The 16,895-nt window shown below is 46.6% G+C and overlaps 4 protein-coding genes and 1 long non-coding RNA gene across 7 annotated transcripts; 3 read left to right on the plus strand and 2 right to left on the minus strand.

Moving 5' to 3' along the window:
• Positions 1–19: 19 nt before the first annotated feature.
• On the minus strand, positions 20–1,387 carry cdc26 (cell division cycle 26 homolog). 2 transcript variants are annotated; one of them, XM_076029018.1, is made up of 3 exons: positions 1,267–1,387; positions 478–566; positions 20–334 (listed from the first exon to the last, which is right to left on the minus strand). In XM_076029018.1, exons 2-3 carry the CDS (start codon positions 556–558, stop codon positions 122–124), a joined length of 294 nt encoding a protein of 97 aa, XP_075885133.1. In that variant the 5' UTR covers positions 559–566; positions 1,267–1,387; the 3' UTR covers positions 20–121. The 2 variants fall into 2 exon arrangements, with proteins under 2 accessions (XP_075885133.1, XP_075885132.1); XM_076029017.1 differs by having other exon boundaries at positions 1,238–1,377.
• On the plus strand, positions 1,285–5,989 carry prpf4 (pre-mRNA splicing tri-snRNP complex factor PRPF4). 2 transcript variants are annotated; one of them, XM_076029015.1, is made up of 15 exons: positions 1,285–1,419; positions 1,952–2,146; positions 2,228–2,414; positions 2,501–2,588; positions 2,739–2,818; positions 3,052–3,145; positions 3,239–3,333; positions 3,605–3,663; positions 3,957–4,080; positions 4,186–4,275; positions 4,574–4,696; positions 5,107–5,214; positions 5,399–5,517; positions 5,637–5,743; positions 5,825–5,989. In XM_076029015.1, the coding sequence occupies exons 2-15, from the start codon at positions 1,975–1,977 to the stop codon at positions 5,909–5,911; spliced, it is 1,533 nt and encodes a 510-aa protein (XP_075885130.1). In that variant the 5' UTR covers positions 1,285–1,419; positions 1,952–1,974; the 3' UTR covers positions 5,912–5,989. The 2 variants fall into 2 exon arrangements, with proteins under 2 accessions (XP_075885130.1, XP_075885131.1); XM_076029016.1 differs by having other exon boundaries at positions 1,298–1,419; positions 1,955–2,146.
• A 164-nt stretch (positions 5,990–6,153) lies between these two features.
• wdr36 (WD repeat domain 36) lies at positions 6,154–13,070 on the minus strand. The gene is made up of 21 exons (XM_076029012.1): positions 12,762–13,070; positions 12,353–12,380; positions 11,951–12,051; positions 11,726–11,843; positions 11,493–11,625; positions 11,267–11,321; positions 10,995–11,127; positions 10,721–10,896; positions 10,480–10,600; positions 10,204–10,269; positions 9,669–9,758; positions 9,449–9,591; positions 9,081–9,198; positions 8,522–8,687; positions 8,281–8,389; positions 7,789–7,976; positions 7,352–7,592; positions 7,090–7,209; positions 6,764–6,845; positions 6,462–6,649; positions 6,154–6,369 (listed from the first exon to the last, which is right to left on the minus strand). The coding sequence occupies exons 1-21, from the start codon at positions 12,921–12,923 to the stop codon at positions 6,220–6,222; spliced, it is 2,688 nt and encodes an 895-aa protein (XP_075885127.1). The 5' UTR covers positions 12,924–13,070; the 3' UTR covers positions 6,154–6,219.
• Positions 11,182–12,105, plus strand: LOC142890171 (uncharacterized). The gene is made up of 3 exons (XR_012927050.1): positions 11,182–11,306; positions 11,513–11,828; positions 11,970–12,105. It is a non-coding gene; the product is annotated as an uncharacterized LOC142890171 (long non-coding RNA).
• A 517-nt stretch (positions 13,071–13,587) lies between the features above and the next one.
• On the plus strand, positions 13,588–16,623 carry atp6v1g1 (ATPase H+ transporting V1 subunit G1). The gene is made up of 3 exons (XM_076029020.1): positions 13,588–13,819; positions 15,126–15,226; positions 15,851–16,623. Exons 1-3 carry the CDS (start codon positions 13,738–13,740, stop codon positions 16,022–16,024), a joined length of 357 nt encoding a protein of 118 aa, XP_075885135.1. The 5' UTR covers positions 13,588–13,737; the 3' UTR covers positions 16,025–16,623.
• Positions 16,624–16,895: the final 272 nt, after the last annotated feature.

Raw genomic sequence — 16,895 nt, forward strand, 5'->3', positions numbered from 1 at the left:
AAAACCAAATGAAAAGTGATTAAAGTGTTCAAATCAACTTTACTGGAACTGTACAGAAAAATACAACAACTTTACATTTTGACAAGGGGTGGAAAAAAACAAAACAGAAACAGGCTTTTTCTTAAAACTGTAAACTTCCAAACAGTGTCGGCAGTGTGGCAGGTTTGGGATGCGGCTTGTAGCCAATCCGCTCGTTGATTAGCTCCGTTCTCGACGTCGACGAGGAGGAGGAAGCCGAGGCGGTGGCTCCGCCTCCCATCATGTCGACGCCGATGACAGAAGCCCCTCCCACACCGCCTCCGGACTCCGCCTCCTCACGCTGACGCTTTTTTGCCTTTGATTAAAAAAGAAGAAGAAGAGAGTATTGGCAATGTATTCACATTCTGTACTTAAGTAAAAGTACGGATACTTGTGCGAGGAAAAAAATACTGTGGTAACACAGAATTTTGTTGCGGCTGTTGTTGTGGTGACACCGACCTCCAGCTCCTTCTTGACGCTCTCAAACTCCTCCGTGTCATCGATCTTCAGCTCCAGACGCGTCGGCTTCCTCCTCAGCATCGTGTCCGCTTCACCAAGAAGGAGCAAAAAAATACATCAGCAAGGCTCTCACCGATTGATGCACATCAACGTTATTGCTTATTATTTTTGCTGCTTTCTTAAAACATCACAACACCTGTCACGAATGCTGTGGCCTTTTCTTTCTCGTGTACAATTGTGAGCATTAAAACAGTCTCAGAGGTCAGTTTGCCGCTTTGCTTTCTTGCTATAGTGGGCTGAAATATAAATTACACTGCTTGTATTTGACTCCGTATCACCCCCCCTGTCAAAAAGTGTGGGCTAAACTGATGGTACGAGTTATCGTTTCCTCCAATTGCCAACCAGTTGGGCTTCATACACACATTCACACCTTCCCACGTCATATCTGTTTAAAACTAACGACACGAACGAATGTCCAATGGGCCAACGGGCTAATTTAGACGAGAATGAAGTTGCGCACAAACGTTTCTTCGAGTCGCAACACATCTCCACATTTGAAAATAAAAAAACAACCCAAGGTGGACAGTAACCCAAGCAGAAAAGACGATTACAAAGCATTTTAAACTCATTAACCAACTCTGAATGCGAGAGGGAAATGAAGAGGGGAAAATCTGTGACAGTACTGTAGACTCTGACTGAATCCAAGACAACACGCAAACGATTCTTTCAACACCGGAAATGGTGAGTATCCGAATCTCACCTGTCCACGACGGCGCAAACCGTGATTACCTATCCGTGATGAATAGTCTGGCGTGCTTTTCGTCTCTTGTGTAGTAGTTCTGCTGGCGCCTCGTCCACCCCGGAACAACTTACGCCTTTGACCCGGAAGTTGAGGACGTGTTTACATCCGGTGGGCCGCTGCGTCTTCGTCACTGTTCACGTGTAAGTTTGAAATTTTAAGAGAATATTGGCTTTTGTTTTCTATTCGTTTCTCCGGTATTCACCAAGTTTTATCCACGTATTTTCGATTGTGCATGAAGTAATAAGTGACGCAGAGGTGTGCTGTGTTTTTGTGACTTTCAGCCTACTGCTAATGCTAATGCTAGCGTTGTGTGCCGCGTTTTCTGTTCTTTTCATTCATTTCCACTGCTCCCTCGCAATTAAAACGAATTCTGTTCCTATCTATCAACGTTGTGATTCAAAATTATGCTATAACTTGACGTTGTTTATACGCCCTAATTATTTAAACATTTGTGTTGTAAAATCACTGTAAATTGTCCGGGTCTTTGCAGAGTTTGTCTGTTCTTCCAATTACCAATTCTGTAATCTATTGATGCAACTGGATTTGGGCCTCTCAGTATGACAATATTCAAAATTAAAATGCTTTGTGCGTCAATAAAATTTACGCCAATACATAATCAATAGCGTTATTTTCTGTCATTTGTCTGTTTCTCTCTTATTGCAAATTTCCCAGCAGCCTCAGGGAGCAGTATAACAATGTCAGACGACGAGGATACGGCTCCGGCCGTGAAAAGGGGTCGCCTTTTCTATGGAAGCCTGGAGGAAAAAGAACGGGAGCGCCTGAGCTCAGAGGGGATGAGCATCAAGACAACAGGAAGTGATGCGGTGAAAGCTGGAATCGAGGCGGGAAACATTAACATCTCTTCAGGTCTGTGCCACAGATGCATCTCTGCGTGTTCTGCTCGTTTTCCTCTGTGAGTTTGACGTTTTCCATGATGCCGTGCTGCAGGAGAGACTCTGGACCTTGAGGAGCGAGTCAATGAGCGGCAGCAGGAGGCGCTTGCCGCCTTCGAGCGGAGGCGGCGAGCGCGGCAGATCACGGTCTCTACCGACGACGCCGAGGTGAAGGCCGGACTCCGGGCGCTCGGCGAACCAATCACATTGTTTGGAGAGGGACCAGCTGACCGCCGTGAGAGGTGCGTCTGCTGATCACACGCAGTGTCTCCGTCTTCTTAGTAGAGGCCACCACGCTGACCTCTGTTCTCTGTCTTTGTGACGTCAGACTGCGAAACATTTTGTCTGTGGTCGGACCCGATGCTCTGAAGAAGTCCAGGAGAGATGAAGAGAGGGCCAAGAGGTCACAGGATGAGGTCAGCACACACACACACACACACACACACACACACTCTCTGAAGTCCTCACTTCTGTTGGACCAGAACATCTGTTCACATCAGCAACATCATCTGTTCACATCAGCAGTTGAGACCCACTCACGTTGCTCTGTTTCTTGGATCTTACAGTGCCACCAGACATGGTACCACGAAGGCTCCGCCTCCCTGAAGGAGGCTCGGATCTGGTTGGCCAAATACTCTCTGCCCCGGTAAGTCAGTGTTCAAGCAAACCATTCGCAGAAACCCAATTTGCCATCATCACAAACTGCGTTTCCAGTACAGTTTTTTGCTAATAAATGCGATATTTCTAACATTTCGACAAAGTACAATTGCGTTTTTGCAGGTGTTTGCATTGAATGGTGTTTTATGCATAAGCACAACTAACATGGGACATTAGACTCGAGAGAGTTCTGACTGGCCCCTCATTTGATTGGACCATTAGGGCAATGAGGCGACTGGAGGCTGCTCGGGCACAGAAGGAAGTTGCTGATTCAACCATGGTGATCAAACAGCAAGAGCTGCACAAGAGCCTGAGGGTGAGACTGAATTTCTTCATTGTCAGAATAAAACAACCGACGAACCCGAGAATTTCACTGCAAGATCGACTTTTTCTTTTGACTTTTCTCTAGAATCTCAACAACTTCTGCAGTCAGATCGGTGACGATCGACCGATCAGCTTCTGCCACTTCAGCCCTGACTCCAAAATGCTGGCCACCGCATCCTGGTACCAACCTTTTTCCTACTGCAGTGTTGCCGTGCTATTGGCTTGTGATGTAAAAAAAAAATGATGTTGTTGTGTTTATTATTTGCAACATGAAGCTGACCTTTCTGAAAGCAACACACACACACACACACACACACACACACACACACACACACACACACACACACACACACACGCACGCACACACACACACTAGCCTGGTAAACAGTGTTCTTGTTTTATGATGAAAGCTAATGCTAATCAGCTAACTTTGCTTGCCTCTGCCCTGTAGGAGTGGCCTGTGTAAACTATGGTCTGTCCCCGACTGCAGTCTGATTCGCACTCTCAGAGGTGGGTGGAGCTTTAAATTGTTACGTTGCCAAGTAAAATTCATTGTTTTCGACAGTACGTTTCTGGATGTCAGACGTCGATACACTTTATACATATATAAATGTATATACATATTTTAATTTTTAATATTCTATGTTTGTACTCTTATAACTGTCTGCACTTTATCATACCTTTTCTGTGGTGTTGTGTTGTGTCTGGAAAACCAATTTCCCTGAGGGAACCCTCAATAAAGTATTCACTGAAGCCGATCATCCTCTTCTCTCCCTTCAACCCCGCGCCGCAATTGCCTAAAGGTCACAACACCAACGTGGGGGCGATAGTCTTCCGTCCACAGGCCGGCGTCTCTCTGGAGCTGGCCGACGTCAGCCTGGCCTCGTGCGCCGCCGACGGCTCGGTCAAGCTGTGGAACCTGGAGAGGTAGGAGACGAGGGGGGAACAGTGTGAATGTGGGGCTGGCGTTTTTTATTTTTGCGGGATGAATTTGGGTCGCAACTTCATTCATTCTCCCTCTGGTTGCCATAGCGACGAACCGGTGGCGGACATCGAGGGCCACGATGAGCGAGTGTCCCGAGTGGCCTGGCATCCCTCTGGAAGGTTTCTGGGGACGACCTGGTAGGACCCCATTCCTCCACTGCAATGTAGACTTCCTGATTCACGATGAAACAATTAGGATTAGAATGCCTTTATTTATCCCACAATGGGGACATTTACAAAACTACAGCAACATATAGATAGATAGATAGATAGATAGATTGTTAAGATACGTTTCCAGGAGAAATGTGTTGACACATGAACTAAAAAGAAAGAAAGAATATAAGCAATTTTTAGAGTAAAAAAGGAAGGAAAAAGTCAACCATTGGTTAACTCAAAATGGAAGTTTAACGCCAAATGTGTCTCTGTCTGCGTGCAGCTATGACAACTCGTGGCGCCTGTGGGACCTGGAGGTCCAGGAGGAGATTCTCCATCAGGAAGGTCACAGTAAAGGAGTCCACGACATCCACTTCCACCCCGACGGCTCGCTGGCTGCCACAGGGTAACGTTCACGCCGCAGCATCGCGTGTCGCGTTTATCGCCGAGAAACTACGGTGAAATATCTTCGTCAACGGAGACTTTATCGCGTGACGATAAAATGAGATGCAACGAAAATGAATGTGACCAAAACTAAAATAAAATTGTCACGGATGATTTTGACTGCAATAAGACTTAAAAAGCTCAGACTTTTAGTCTTGGACTAAAACTTGACAAGATTAAACCAAAAATGAACGTGACTAAAAGTACTAAAAACTGTAAAATGGCAGCTTGACACAATGATAATGCTGAAGGTAAAAGTAAAACAGTTGCCGAAAAGGCAACGCTAGCCCCGTGGGCCCTCTAGTGGTTGCAAAAATTAACTGAATTGTTTCCTCTCATGTCTTTTCCTCGCCGGGGCTCCCGTCCAATCAGAGGGCTGGATGCCTTTGGCCGGGTGTGGGACCTTCGGACGGGCCGCTGCGTTGTCTTCTTGGAAGGACACCTGAAGGAGATCTACACCTTGAACTTCTCGCCCAATGGGTCAGCAGCCAATCACAGAGCAGCAAAAGAAAACACACACACACACACACACACACGCAACCCCAAGAAAACGTCCCTCACCCATTTCAGTTTTTATGTATTTATTTTTTATCCTGACTGGTACAGTATTTGTTTTATTTGATGTATTCACTGAAAATATGTGTTGTTGTTGTTGTTCATACAGGTATCACTTAGCCACGGGAAGCGGCGATAACACCTGTAAAGTTTGGGAGTTGAGAAACAGGAAGTGTCTGTACACAGTCCCCTCCCACCAGAACCTGCTGTCCACCGTCCGCTTCCAACGTAATGGACTCCTTTTGCTTTGGTTTCTTTTAAAGGTCAAAGGTCACTTTTGGAAGCTGCCTCAGTTATTTCAACACTCTACTTCCTTCTTTCCTTCCTTCCTCTTGTACCTTGTGCAGCCACCGACGGCCACTTCCTGTTGACGGGAGCGTACGACAACACAGCCAAGGTGTGGAGCCACCCAGGCTGGATGCCGCTCAAGACTCTCGCCGGACACGAGGGGAAGGTAAGCTTACTGCCATCATTTTCGTTTTATGTTTTTGTGCAATGACAATAAAACACTAACCTGTCTATCTTTGGTTCTCAGGTGATGGGCGTGGACATCTCGCCCGACGGCAAGCTGATCGCCACCAGCTCCTACGACCGAACCTTCAAACTCTGGATGTCTGAGTGAGGTCACGCAGCTGCTGCTACGCCATCGTGTTCATTTCCTGACCAGAGTTTTGTTTGTGTTGTTGTTTTTTTTTTTTTTTTTAAATAAAAGTTTTCAACATTATCAGCCTAGTTTGTTGTCTTGTACTGTTTTTTCAGTGCTGCAACAGTGTAGTTTCCAAAGTTTGGATCAATAAAGTACATCTGTATATCTTTGATTTGGTTTTGGGGCAAAAAAAGAAAACACATCCAGGAAAAAAACTGTTCAACTCGGCAACAAACTTTAATAAAAATACAAAAAGAAAATGATACAAAAAAGCATGTGGGCTGTCACAGCAGTGCGCTCTTAGCGTACGCCAACAGGCAGAGTGACTGATCCATCGAGGCCCGCAGCTCCGTCCACCCTGCCTCCAGGCGGGACGATAGGCCGACCAAAGCGGCCATGACCTCGGCGTCCTTGGACAGCAAGCGGAGGTGGAGCTGGAAAAAAGACAAAAAAGGTCAAAGGTCAGCGGGAAAGACTTGGACGGGTTCTTCTCCTCTCCGCGAGATTCTTATCCGGGGGGGCCAACCTTCAAGAAGAGCGCAAGGTAGGCGTGAGCCAGGTCAAAGTCCCGCCCACTGTCCAGCATGCTGTCAATCATGCGGACAAATGCAAGCAGGAGATCGCTGGACCCGCCCCCCTCCGGCGCCAGGTTGGTGAGCTCCACCGAGATCGCCGACGGCCCAGATTCCTTCAGGAGGTGCAGCGGCTGCTCGACTGCACATCAGAACAAAACAAGTCTGTTAGTGAACAAATGAACTGTAGGAATCCGACATGCAACAGAGAGAGAGAGAGAGAGAGAGAGAGACAAAGGAAAAAACAAGTAGTTACACAATCCGGACTGAAGAGCCGACTCCAGCGCAGAGCTGAACTTGGACCTCTGGGACAACGAGCCCCAAGTCAGCAGCTTGGACTGCAACAGCAAACATCATGTTAGTGTGAGGAAACTATGTCACCACAGCTGTTTTCCTGAACATGCAGGAGGCCGAAAATAATCTCACAATGTTTCATGGATGCAACTTTGCAGATTCTTTACATCTACTAACATCACCTTTTATCTATTCATCCCCTTTTCACTTCTTTTGAAAAATATTTTAAAAAATGGAATATTAAACAAATATATTTACATACATATTTTTTTTTTTAAAATGCTGTACCTGTGTTTCTTTCTCAGAATTTTCAGGCGGCAGGAAGTGAGGAGTGAGACCAGGAACTGTTGGCAGGAAGAAAGGTGCAGCAGCCGGGGCAGTAGGGGGCGCCACAGGCTTATTCCTCTTCTGCAAACAGCAAGTATCAAAAAACATTTAATTAATCTAAGCAGAGTTACCAGTAAGAGATACCAGTGTTGAGTAGAGTACTCAACACTGGTATCAGTAGTGAAAGATGGTTACATTCTTTGTGTGTGTGTGTGTGTCTCACCTTGATGATGTCCAGGTGCAGCAGGCTCTTCCAGCGAGACTCCGGCAGCAGGGAGAGAGTGACGAGCTCCGCCCCCAGCTGATCAGCTGACTTGAACTCGTCGCTGTCGTCCGCCTCCTCCATTGCGTCTTCCTGCTCGGACGGGTCGGAACCGACGACACCCGGCAGCGTCTCCACTGTTGGCTGGTAGTCCGCTGGCAGGGGGCGGAGCCCCACAGGTGCGCACAGACTTTTATTGGTCCTAAGGGGGAAGAAGAGAGGGCCGTGCTGTGATTGGCTGACAGCGACTTGTGATTATTATTACTATTTTTTTCTCTCTCTCTTCATGTTATATACAACAGTGGTTCTTACTGAAGCGCATTGCTGCCATACTGGAAAACAAAACAGGGCTCAGTATCACTTTATGTATTGGGAGAAAAAAAAAAGGTTTTTCGAACCAGAGGTAAATTCCCAAACTGTCAACGTGAGACGTGACCAGGAAGTCGCCGGTGGGCGACATGGACACGCTAACGGGCGCAGCGCCGACCAGGAAGCAGTCCACCAGGCTTCCGGAGGGGAGGTCCCAGGTGCGAATGGTGCAGTCCATCCCAGCAGTGGTCAGCCAGCGGCCGTCAGGGCTGAACGTCTGGCCAGAGAGGACGGAAAACCATGTGGATGTGTTAGAACAACTGGATGACGGACTATGGTACATGGCAATATGACGGCGCAACGATTTCTTTTTCCTCAGTGGCCACTTGAGGTACTGCAGCCACAAAAAAAAGCCCATTGAGTCCAAAAAACACCCCAGGTTGGGTGAGGGTGGACTTGGACAGATAGCTATTGATAGATCGATTGATAGATAGATGGATAGATCAACAGATTGATAGATAGATCTCCAGGGGATCAATAGAGTGAGCTGCTGGGTGGACGGCGTGTGAGCCGAGACTCACCATGCCATTGATGTTGCCGTGGTGACCTGCAAATTTCCTGACAACTCGTCTCGTTTCTGTGTCGACGACCAGCAGGGAAAAGTCGTCGAGCGCTAGCGCCAGCATCCCGCTGGAAATAAAACAAAAGGCAAAAAAGAAAAAAGTTAGCCATCTAGCTCGTCTGTGCAGCGATGGGCAGCAACTCATTTGTTACGGTCCAAGTCTGGTGTAGCGTGGCGCTAGCCGTTAGCCACCTAGCTACCTGTCTCTGTGGAGCAGCATGCTGGCCGGCGCCGCCGTGAGCTTCAGCTGCTCCTCCAGCTTCTTGGTCTTGAAGCGCCAGAACTTGAGCAGCTGGTCAGAGGCGGTGCTGAACGTCAGCTGGTTCAGGCTGTCGACGGCGACGCCTCTGACGGTGCCGCTGTGAGCTGCGGGACAAGAAGGAAGGAAAGAGGGAGGGAAGGAATGAAGGAAGGAAGGGCAGGGGGCGCTATGTTTTTTTGTACCTCCTTTTCATATTGCCCCACCCTTCTTTCTTAATTATTCTTTTTTTCTATTTACCATTGTCTCTTTCTGATAATTGTAGTTTGGTATACTAGTATACTAATTGTAGTATCTATTTTCATTATTATTATCTATTTATGCTATATCTACAATTGACACACAAACACAGGCATTATTGTCGTTGCTTGTTATTCACTCTCTCCCTGTCGTTCTGTCTGTCTGTCCATCTCACTGCGCTGTCGATTGCGCAATCAAAACAAAAAACACACACACAAAAAAACCCAAACACTAACGACAAGCGTGCACCACCGACGCACCTTTCTCCTCGTCACCGTAGCAACCGCGGTGAATACCGGACTGCATGTTGTAGACGTCGACGCGGCCGAACGACGAGCCAATCACGGCAAAGTTGCCGCAAGAAGTGATGTCCACAGCCTGCGAACAAAGGTGGGCTGATAACCAGTACTGGCATTGGTGTCGTGGTATCGGCACATATTTTATGAGTGGAGTACCCAACCCTGGTATCGGTACCGATACCTGATACTGGTATTGGTATCGGTGCATCCATCATAATAAGAGTAAAAGCTGGTTATCCGTATCATCAGTATTTACACAGATTACTTTGTGTGTGTGTGTGTGTGTGTGTGTGTGTGTGTGTGTGTGTGTGTGTGCGCGCGATAGTTACCGTGGCAACAGCGTCCTTGCGACAGACGTGCGGCCGCAGGTGGTGACCTCCCATGGTGCACCGCTGGTAGTTCCAGGTGCTCGCCGCCAGGCGGCCGCGATGGCATGCCACGATACCGTCCCAGTCAGACTGACGGGCCGTGGCTACGGAGAGCAGCACAGTCAGTGTGTGCGTGCGTGCGTGCGTGTCTGCGTGCGTGTGCGTGTGCGTGGGGTCCTACCAGACGAGAAGCTCACGATGGCGGGGAGACGCAGCTCCTCGTAGGACAGCCCCTTCTTCTTCCTCCGTTCCTTCTTCTTGTTGATGGACCCTGGAGGAGGAGACGAGCCGCTTCAGATCCTCCGCACTGATGTATCCACCTACACCTTTTAACAATGTGACTAGCAGTGCAATTCCAGGGGTAATGGAAACGCAGCTATTGTTGAGAGTGTTGTTGTAAAGGTTGACTATCGCCTCTGTGTCTCGGTGAAGTAACCGCTGCATTGATTCTCCAATTAAGTGTGAGTACGTGAAAAGTTGGTCACCACACCACTCAGATTAATTGTAATATATTGTATATATATGCAGTCAAAAATGTTTGCCCGTGATCATCAAAATGAAAACACAATTTCCAAATTGTTGAGTTGTCGCCTCTAAACAAACAGGGGGCTGAGAGACGTGCAGGGCAGGGCAGGGCAGGGCAGGGCAGGGCAGGGCAGTGCAGTGCAGTTTGCATTCGAAACGTATCCCCACACTGGCCACTACTGGCGACTCACCGTGGCCCAGGCTCTTGTTGAAACGCTCGTGGACTGTTGAGAAACTCTGCAGTGTCCCATCCTGTCCTGCAGGGGGCAAAAAAAAGAAAAAAAAAATCTATTTAGATAAGGGATCACCAGTGTCTTTTCATCATGAACTATGTTGCGAAACGTTCCCACACAATTGTGTGTGCAAATCTGCATTTTTAACAGAATTGTATCTGTTACATTCAATGAACACTTTTTTCGATTGAATGCAGTTTGTAAATGTTCAACTAAACTTTCTCTCTCTCTCACCAGCACTGAGGATGTTTTTTCCATCGATGCCATGGTGATGGATGGTGGCGGGCGGGGCACTATGACCCTGGCGACTCCGCAGCAGTCTGGCTCCACCCGCCTCCTGGTCAAATATCCACACCTGCAAGGAAATTCATAAATAAATTCTCATTTCATTCCACGGCCAAAATGACGTCGAGGAAGTTTGTTCTTCTTCCTGTCAGCCAGTCTGTTGTTGTCTTTTTCTTTTTTTTTTTCAGACCTTGATGGCGTTGTCCGCTCCGTTGGTGATCAACAGCGGCTCTGCGTGCAGGAAGCTCGCCGCGGCCACTGCCGTCCTGTGTGCGTGTCTCTGCTGAGTGACCACCTGGCGGCGCTCCAGATCCCAGAAGGCAACGTGGCCCTGAGGGCTCCCCGACGCCAAGATGGGAGGACCATCTGACAGAGGGAGAGAAAGGGAGAGAAAGGGAGGGAGACATTGAGAATGCATCATGGAGAAAGACAGAGGGCGACAGAGAGCAAGAGACTGAGCTCACCTGTTCTGAAAGCGAGCGTGCTGATTGGACCCCAGTCCTGTGTGAAGCTCATTAGTGTTTCGTCCAATCGGATGTTGTGAATGATGATGCGGCCCGTTGCCATGCCGACGCCAACCACATCTACTGCAGGGCTCTGCAAAAAAATTACATTTGTTTTTTAAAGTTAGATAGATAGATAGATAGATAGACAGACAGATATATAGATCGATATATATATATAGATAGATGATGATGTGAATGCATGGACTGAGAACCAACCGATTATTACTGACCTGCTGCAGAACAGTGACTCCTGCTGACCAGCCGGGGAAGGTAAACAACAACTTGCTGAGGAGAACAAATAGAAGAAGAAGAATTTTTACAACCACAATTTTATTACAATTTTTTCACTGGGATACAATAAAGAGAGATACGATTCTCATTTCTTTTTTTTTCTTTCTTTAAAAATAAAAGTATGTTGTTTTATTTAATGCATTTGATCAATGGTAACACACTCACCTGGTCTTGATGTTCCACAGCTGCAGTGCACCCTGGGAGCTTCCCAGCAGCACCTTGTTCAGGTAGGTGCTGGGGTGCATCATGGCCGACACGTCGAAGGAGGCGGGGTCGAACTGCAGCCGCAGGTAAACGTCTGAAAATGGAAAAAGGAAAACCAAGACGGGCGTTTAAGGATCGGCGCGGCGGCAGCGGCAGCGACAGCTCCGCGTTCAGAGTCGGCGAGATTCCCCGACCTCCTGCTTGCACGTCCCACACGATGACAGCGCCGCCGGCGTCCGCCGAGATCAACTGGTCGCCCAGCGGGAGCAGCAGACGGACTTCCTGTTTGTGTTCCCGGTACTGCATCACCACCTGACACGCACACACACACACATTATAGAATTACAGTTTTTCGCAAAATAAAAGCGATGTTTCTAAAATTGCAATTTGCTGGTGAAGATAAATTTTTTCCTGCCCACCTCTTTATTTCTGGCGAAGGCGCTGATCACCGTTCCGGCGGCCGCAAACACCAGCATCCTGTCCGCCGCCAGACAGCTGATGTCATCTGGGAGGCTGTTACCTGGGCAACGGCCACACCGTCACGCATCATCACAACCCAATACAATACAAAGAGTCGCGATGACGAACTACACCGGTGTTTCTCAACCATTGCGCTGCGGTACAATACAATTATTGACATTATTGAATTGCATTGTGCGTCCTGCAAAATAAATGCCCACAATTCTCTCTACAAATATATATATATATATATATAAATTATTTTTCAAAAAATGGACAATGCCCACAAAGCCGCAACCCACCAGTTGAGAAACATGGTCCCAGACAATTACGCCCAACTTAGGGCAGTGAAATGTACTCACTGACAGCAACGATCCCCAACCGGTTCACCTGGAGACAAAAGAAAACACGACGATGGGATGAGTGACGATCAGGAGATGTTAATACGCACACATAAACATACTGAAGCTCGGTGACGTTCGCTCGATGGTTGGACAAACACCACAGAAAATCCAATTAACTTGGAAACATGGATGTTGACAGAATGTACGGAGGCTTCCAAGGGACAAATATGCCTAAGACATTTTTGTCCAACACTTATACTGTATTACTACTACTACTACTAACACTTCTACTACTACTACTACTACTACTACAACTACCACGTCTACTACTACTACTACTACAACATCTACTACTACTACTACTACAATATCTACTACAACTACATCTACTACTACTGCGCACTGTCGGATCAGCGAAGGTTCTTACGTTGTAGGTGTGGAAACACTTGCCGACCGCTGTCACCAGGTAGAACTCCCGGTGCTTCTTGTGGTACCTGATAGCGTGCGGCACGTGGTTCGAATAGAGTCCCAGCACGCGAAAGCCGGAGAACAGGGCGCTCCCGCCACGCCGACCTCCATCACCCGGCATGCCTGCGAAAAGCGGTGCTTTTATTCCCGGCACGACGGCCAAAACAGTAGGACAACGTTGTCGGGCCGAGGAGACACAACTGAACTACTGCACCGACGGGACTCCAACACATGGATGACGTCGCGGAAATGCCTCCGACTGGAAACAGAAGCACACACGAAGGTTCCGGCTATACCAGGCATAGGCAAACCACGGCCCGGGGTCCATATTCGCTTTTTAACTTGAAGAATTTATATTAATAGTAAGTAAGTAACTGTATTTGCTATTTTTCTGTGTTTTCGTATTATTATTATTATTATTATTATTATTATTATTATTATTATTATTATTATTATTATTATTATTATTATTATTAGAGAGTAATAATTATTATTATTATTATCATTATTAGAAGAGAGAAAAGGGAAGTTACTCTGTTTCACACTCTAGCGTATTAGGTGGCTGTAATGCACCAATTAAGTTGATTGCCACCGCCTTAAACGAAGAAGAAGAAGAAGAAGAAGAAGAAGAAGAAGAAGAAGAAGAAGAAGGAGGAGGAGGAAGAGGAAGAGGAGGAGGAGGAGGAGGAGGAGAAGGAAGAGAACTAGAAGAACTAGACGGAGGCGGGAGTGGGGGCACAAGAGCAACAGTCGTGCTCGTGACCAGGTCACGTGAGCTAGCTGCGTCGTGACGCAGAGTCAGCTGACTAGGGAAGACTCCATCGAGGAAGAAGGCAAATCCTCCACCGTCGCTGTTGCTGCTCCTCCGACCTTCACTTCGCTCTTTTTCACCCCACGATTCAGCGCCGCTGACCGCAGCTTCTCCTGCTCCAACCATGGCGAGCCAGTCCCAGGGCATCCAGCAGCTGCTGCAGGCCGAGAAGAGAGCGGCTGAGAAGGTGGCCGAAGCCCGCAAACGTGAGTATGTCGGGGCGGCCTTGTGTGTTTCGCAGCCGCCCGCTCGCCCGTCAGCCTGGTGGAATTGCCTCAAATACTGATGTATTTGTAGCTCTGTGTGGCAAAAAGTAATTAAATAAATACGAGCAAAATTGCAACAATTGCTAAAAAAAAACAAAAAAAACAACACATTGTTTGTAAGAATCTGCAGCATTGCTAGATGTGAGTGTTTTAAACGGGTTTTGACGTCATCGTATGCGCAGAAATACGCAGGAAATGTGTTGTTTTCTGATGACATCGGCTTTTGCCGCAGTCCCCGTTTGTTGGAAAGCGATTGGTATTGCGTTTTTGGCCGTTTGTGTTACTGCCATCTGTTATCTGAAACGTCAGTCATAATGACTTGGAAAGAGAAAGGGAGACTTCTTGCTGAATGGAACTGTATGAAACTGAATGTTGTGTTATTATTATTATTATTATTATTATTATTATTATTATTATCATTATTGTTATTATTCTGTCTGAACTTTAGACATACCTGTAAATGTCCTTCCTTCAATTCTTCCTTCAGCAGGTAGCAGTTACAGGTTCGTCTGATAGAACCACATTAATTGTGTGACTTTCACTCCGACCAGCTGTCAACACTGAACACGCTTCACTTAGGGGGAAAAAACAATTAGACAGTGTTTTCAATGATAGATAATAAGCAAAATAAGCAAAATGATTAATTAATGAATAAAGAAAATCCACGACACCAAATAGTTTAGTCGTTATTTTATAGGTGCGAACGCCGTGCGTCTCCAGCTCTCCACTAGAGGGCGCTCATGCTTTACGCAACACACGTTTTTAACGCTCAAAACGACTCAAAGTTGGGGTTTTACGTCGGGAATCGGAAACATGTTGTGAATAATGGATTTTATAAAGCACATTGCGGCCTTTTAAAATATATATATATATATATATATATATATATATATACATATAATTTTGATCTGTGTCACCTCCCGCCGAGGATCTTTGTGAGTCAGCTGTCACGTCTTGTGATCGAGACAGCAAGAGTAGGATTGAGGAACTACTGATTAAGAAGTCCCCAGTTTTTCAGCTTTGACACCACATTATCATTTTTCAAGTCCAAACACCGGGATTGGAACCATTTCTCAGGAATCAACAGGTGTTCAGCGCTTTTCTGGAACGTCTGTGAATTTTGACGATGGCTAAAGCCTGATGGTCGATTGATGCAAACGTCTAAAGACTTTTGTTTGGTTTTGTTTTTTTTGTAGTCCATAGCCTGATTGTAATGTGTTCCTTGCTCTCTATTTTCTCTCTCCAGGTAAGAACAGGCGTCTGAAACAGGCTAAGGAAGAAGCTCAGGCAGAGATTGAACAGTATCGACTGCAGAGGGAGAAAGAGTTCAAGACCAAGGAGGCCGCTGTACGTCAATTAAACCACAGTCATTGATGTTGACGTAAAATATCTACTGCATGGGGGCCCTACGGCAGAGTAGTAGCGCAGGTTTTGTATAAAATTGTACACCTAAGATGCCAAATTCGCAAACCTGTCCGTGAAGAAGAGCCGTCCACCGCATTTCGGAGAGGGTTAAACTACAGAGTTAAAAAATAGTTTACTGCTTTTTAAACATCGACTGTCAATGATGCCCCAAAGTGTTTTAATTAGCAACAGGTAATTTAACAGTTGTTATAAAAGAAGGAAGAAAAGGTGTGGAACCTCTTTGTGTTTTTTTCTGACACCCTGGCATTTATTGAGAACGGTAAACTTGAGTTAAAAGATGTGTCATTTCATGCCATAATCAGCCCTCTGTGATGTCACAAAGGGCACCAATGCCTCTTCCTGGTTTGTGACTTTGGTTCCTCCCTCCCAAACATGAGACAGTTTTTAGCCAGAGGCTGTAATTGGAGTGTTGGGCTTTTTCTGTGGCAATGGCTTTAATCAGGAATCTCCAAAAAGCAAGAGAACTGGAAGTGGGCTGTGTGAAAGTATGGGATCTGGAATCACAGTTAAAAAAAAAAAAGTGACAAATGACGTCTGTGCCTTCAGGCCCTTGGTTCCCATGGCAACAGTGCGGTGGAGGTGGACCGCGACACGGCCGAGCGGATGGGTCGCATCAACGCCTGCTACCGGACCAACCGAGAGACTGTGCTCAACGAGCTGCTGCGACACGTCTGCGAGATCAAGCCAGAGTTCCACGCCAACTACCGCGTGGCCGGTTGAGCCGACCCGACCCACAGTGGGTAGAGCCGGTACCAGAGTGGAGCCGAGCAAGCAGGGAATACATGGACGCTCCATTCCACAGAACCTTTTTTTCTGTTGACTCTTGTCTTGTCGTTTGTGAGTAGAACCAACAGGATTCTGTCAAATGCTGCAAAGTCCATGGCTTCCCGTTTGCTCCCTATTAAGAGGTTTATCAATGTTGTGTTACTGTGTTGATATTTACAAAGTATTTATATGTGTCTGAATGTTTTTTTTTTGACCCAACAAAGGAAAAGTCTTATTTTCTGTGATGTCTGTGGAGAAACGTGACCAACCATCTTGATCGATCGTCAAAACATGATTCCGAAATTAAACTAAAATGTTCCCGTGTGAAGAGTTGATTGGTTTGATTCTTCTTTTTGCTTCTCCGCTCCATTCAAGAGGTCCTGGCTCATATGTGTCTGGCTGGAGAAAGGCTTCAACTGTAAAACCCTGCCCACTTCATTGTGTGTGTGTGTGTGTGTGTGTAGGCGTGCGCGTCTCCATATGATTTCCTGTCAATCTTTGTGAAGTGACGGTGACAAACTGATGATATTAAAGTGAATGTTGAATGGCTGAAATTCTGCTGCTGTCATTTCAAACCTTAGCATCACTCCACCACCACACCACGATTCTGACTATGATTGCATTATATTGTATGATTGCTTGCCCTTTATACAGAATTCGAATGACTTCCTTTTTTTTGGTTAACATATTGGAGGTTGCAACAACGTTAAGGGTTAAATCTCGGGATTCAGACGATTTAAACTGAACGTAAATGAGTCGCAACAAGAGATTAAGTTGTGTTGCAGAAATTGTGGCGTCGCGTTCCAATTCGTTTTCTAAAAAAGGG

Source organism: Nelusetta ayraudi, unplaced genomic scaffold (genome assembly GCF_046127955.1).
Source record: "Nelusetta ayraudi isolate G7.1 ecotype Tasmania unplaced genomic scaffold, CSIRO-AGI_Nayr_v1 ptg000026l, whole genome shotgun sequence".
Taxonomy (NCBI): Eukaryota; Metazoa; Chordata; class Actinopteri; order Tetraodontiformes; family Monacanthidae; genus Nelusetta; species Nelusetta ayraudi.

Coding starts and splice junctions, on each gene's coding strand:
- cdc26 (XM_076029018.1), bottom strand. CDS start 558: ATGCTGAGGAGGAAGCCGACGCGTCTGGAGCTGAAGATCGATGACACG. Junction 335..477: donor GCGTCAAGAAGGAGCTGGAG/GTCGGTGTCACC, acceptor TTTTAATCAAAG/GCAAAAAAGCGTCAGCGTGA.
- prpf4 (XM_076029015.1), top strand. CDS start 1,975: ATGTCAGACGACGAGGATACGGCTCCGGCCGTGAAAAGGGGTCGCCTT. Junction 3,334..3,604: donor ATGCTGGCCACCGCATCCTG/GTACCAACCTTT, acceptor TCTGCCCTGTAG/GAGTGGCCTGTGTAAACTAT. Junction 5,518..5,636: donor GTCCACCGTCCGCTTCCAAC/GTAATGGACTCC, acceptor TACCTTGTGCAG/CCACCGACGGCCACTTCCTG.
- wdr36 (XM_076029012.1), bottom strand. CDS start 12,923: ATGCCGGGTGATGGAGGTCGGCGTGGCGGGAGCGCCCTGTTCTCCGGC. Junction 12,381..12,761: donor AGTGTTTCCACACCTACAAC/GTAAGAACCTTC, acceptor TTTTGTCTCCAG/GTGAACCGGTTGGGGATCGT. Junction 6,370..6,461: donor ACCTTGCGCTCTTCTTGAAG/GTTGGCCCCCCC, acceptor TCTTTTTTCCAG/CTCCACCTCCGCTTGCTGTC.
- atp6v1g1 (XM_076029020.1), top strand. CDS start 13,738: ATGGCGAGCCAGTCCCAGGGCATCCAGCAGCTGCTGCAGGCCGAGAAG. Junction 13,820..15,125: donor GGTGGCCGAAGCCCGCAAAC/GTGAGTATGTCG, acceptor TTCTCTCTCCAG/GTAAGAACAGGCGTCTGAAA. Junction 15,227..15,850: donor TCAAGACCAAGGAGGCCGCT/GTACGTCAATTA, acceptor CTGTGCCTTCAG/GCCCTTGGTTCCCATGGCAA.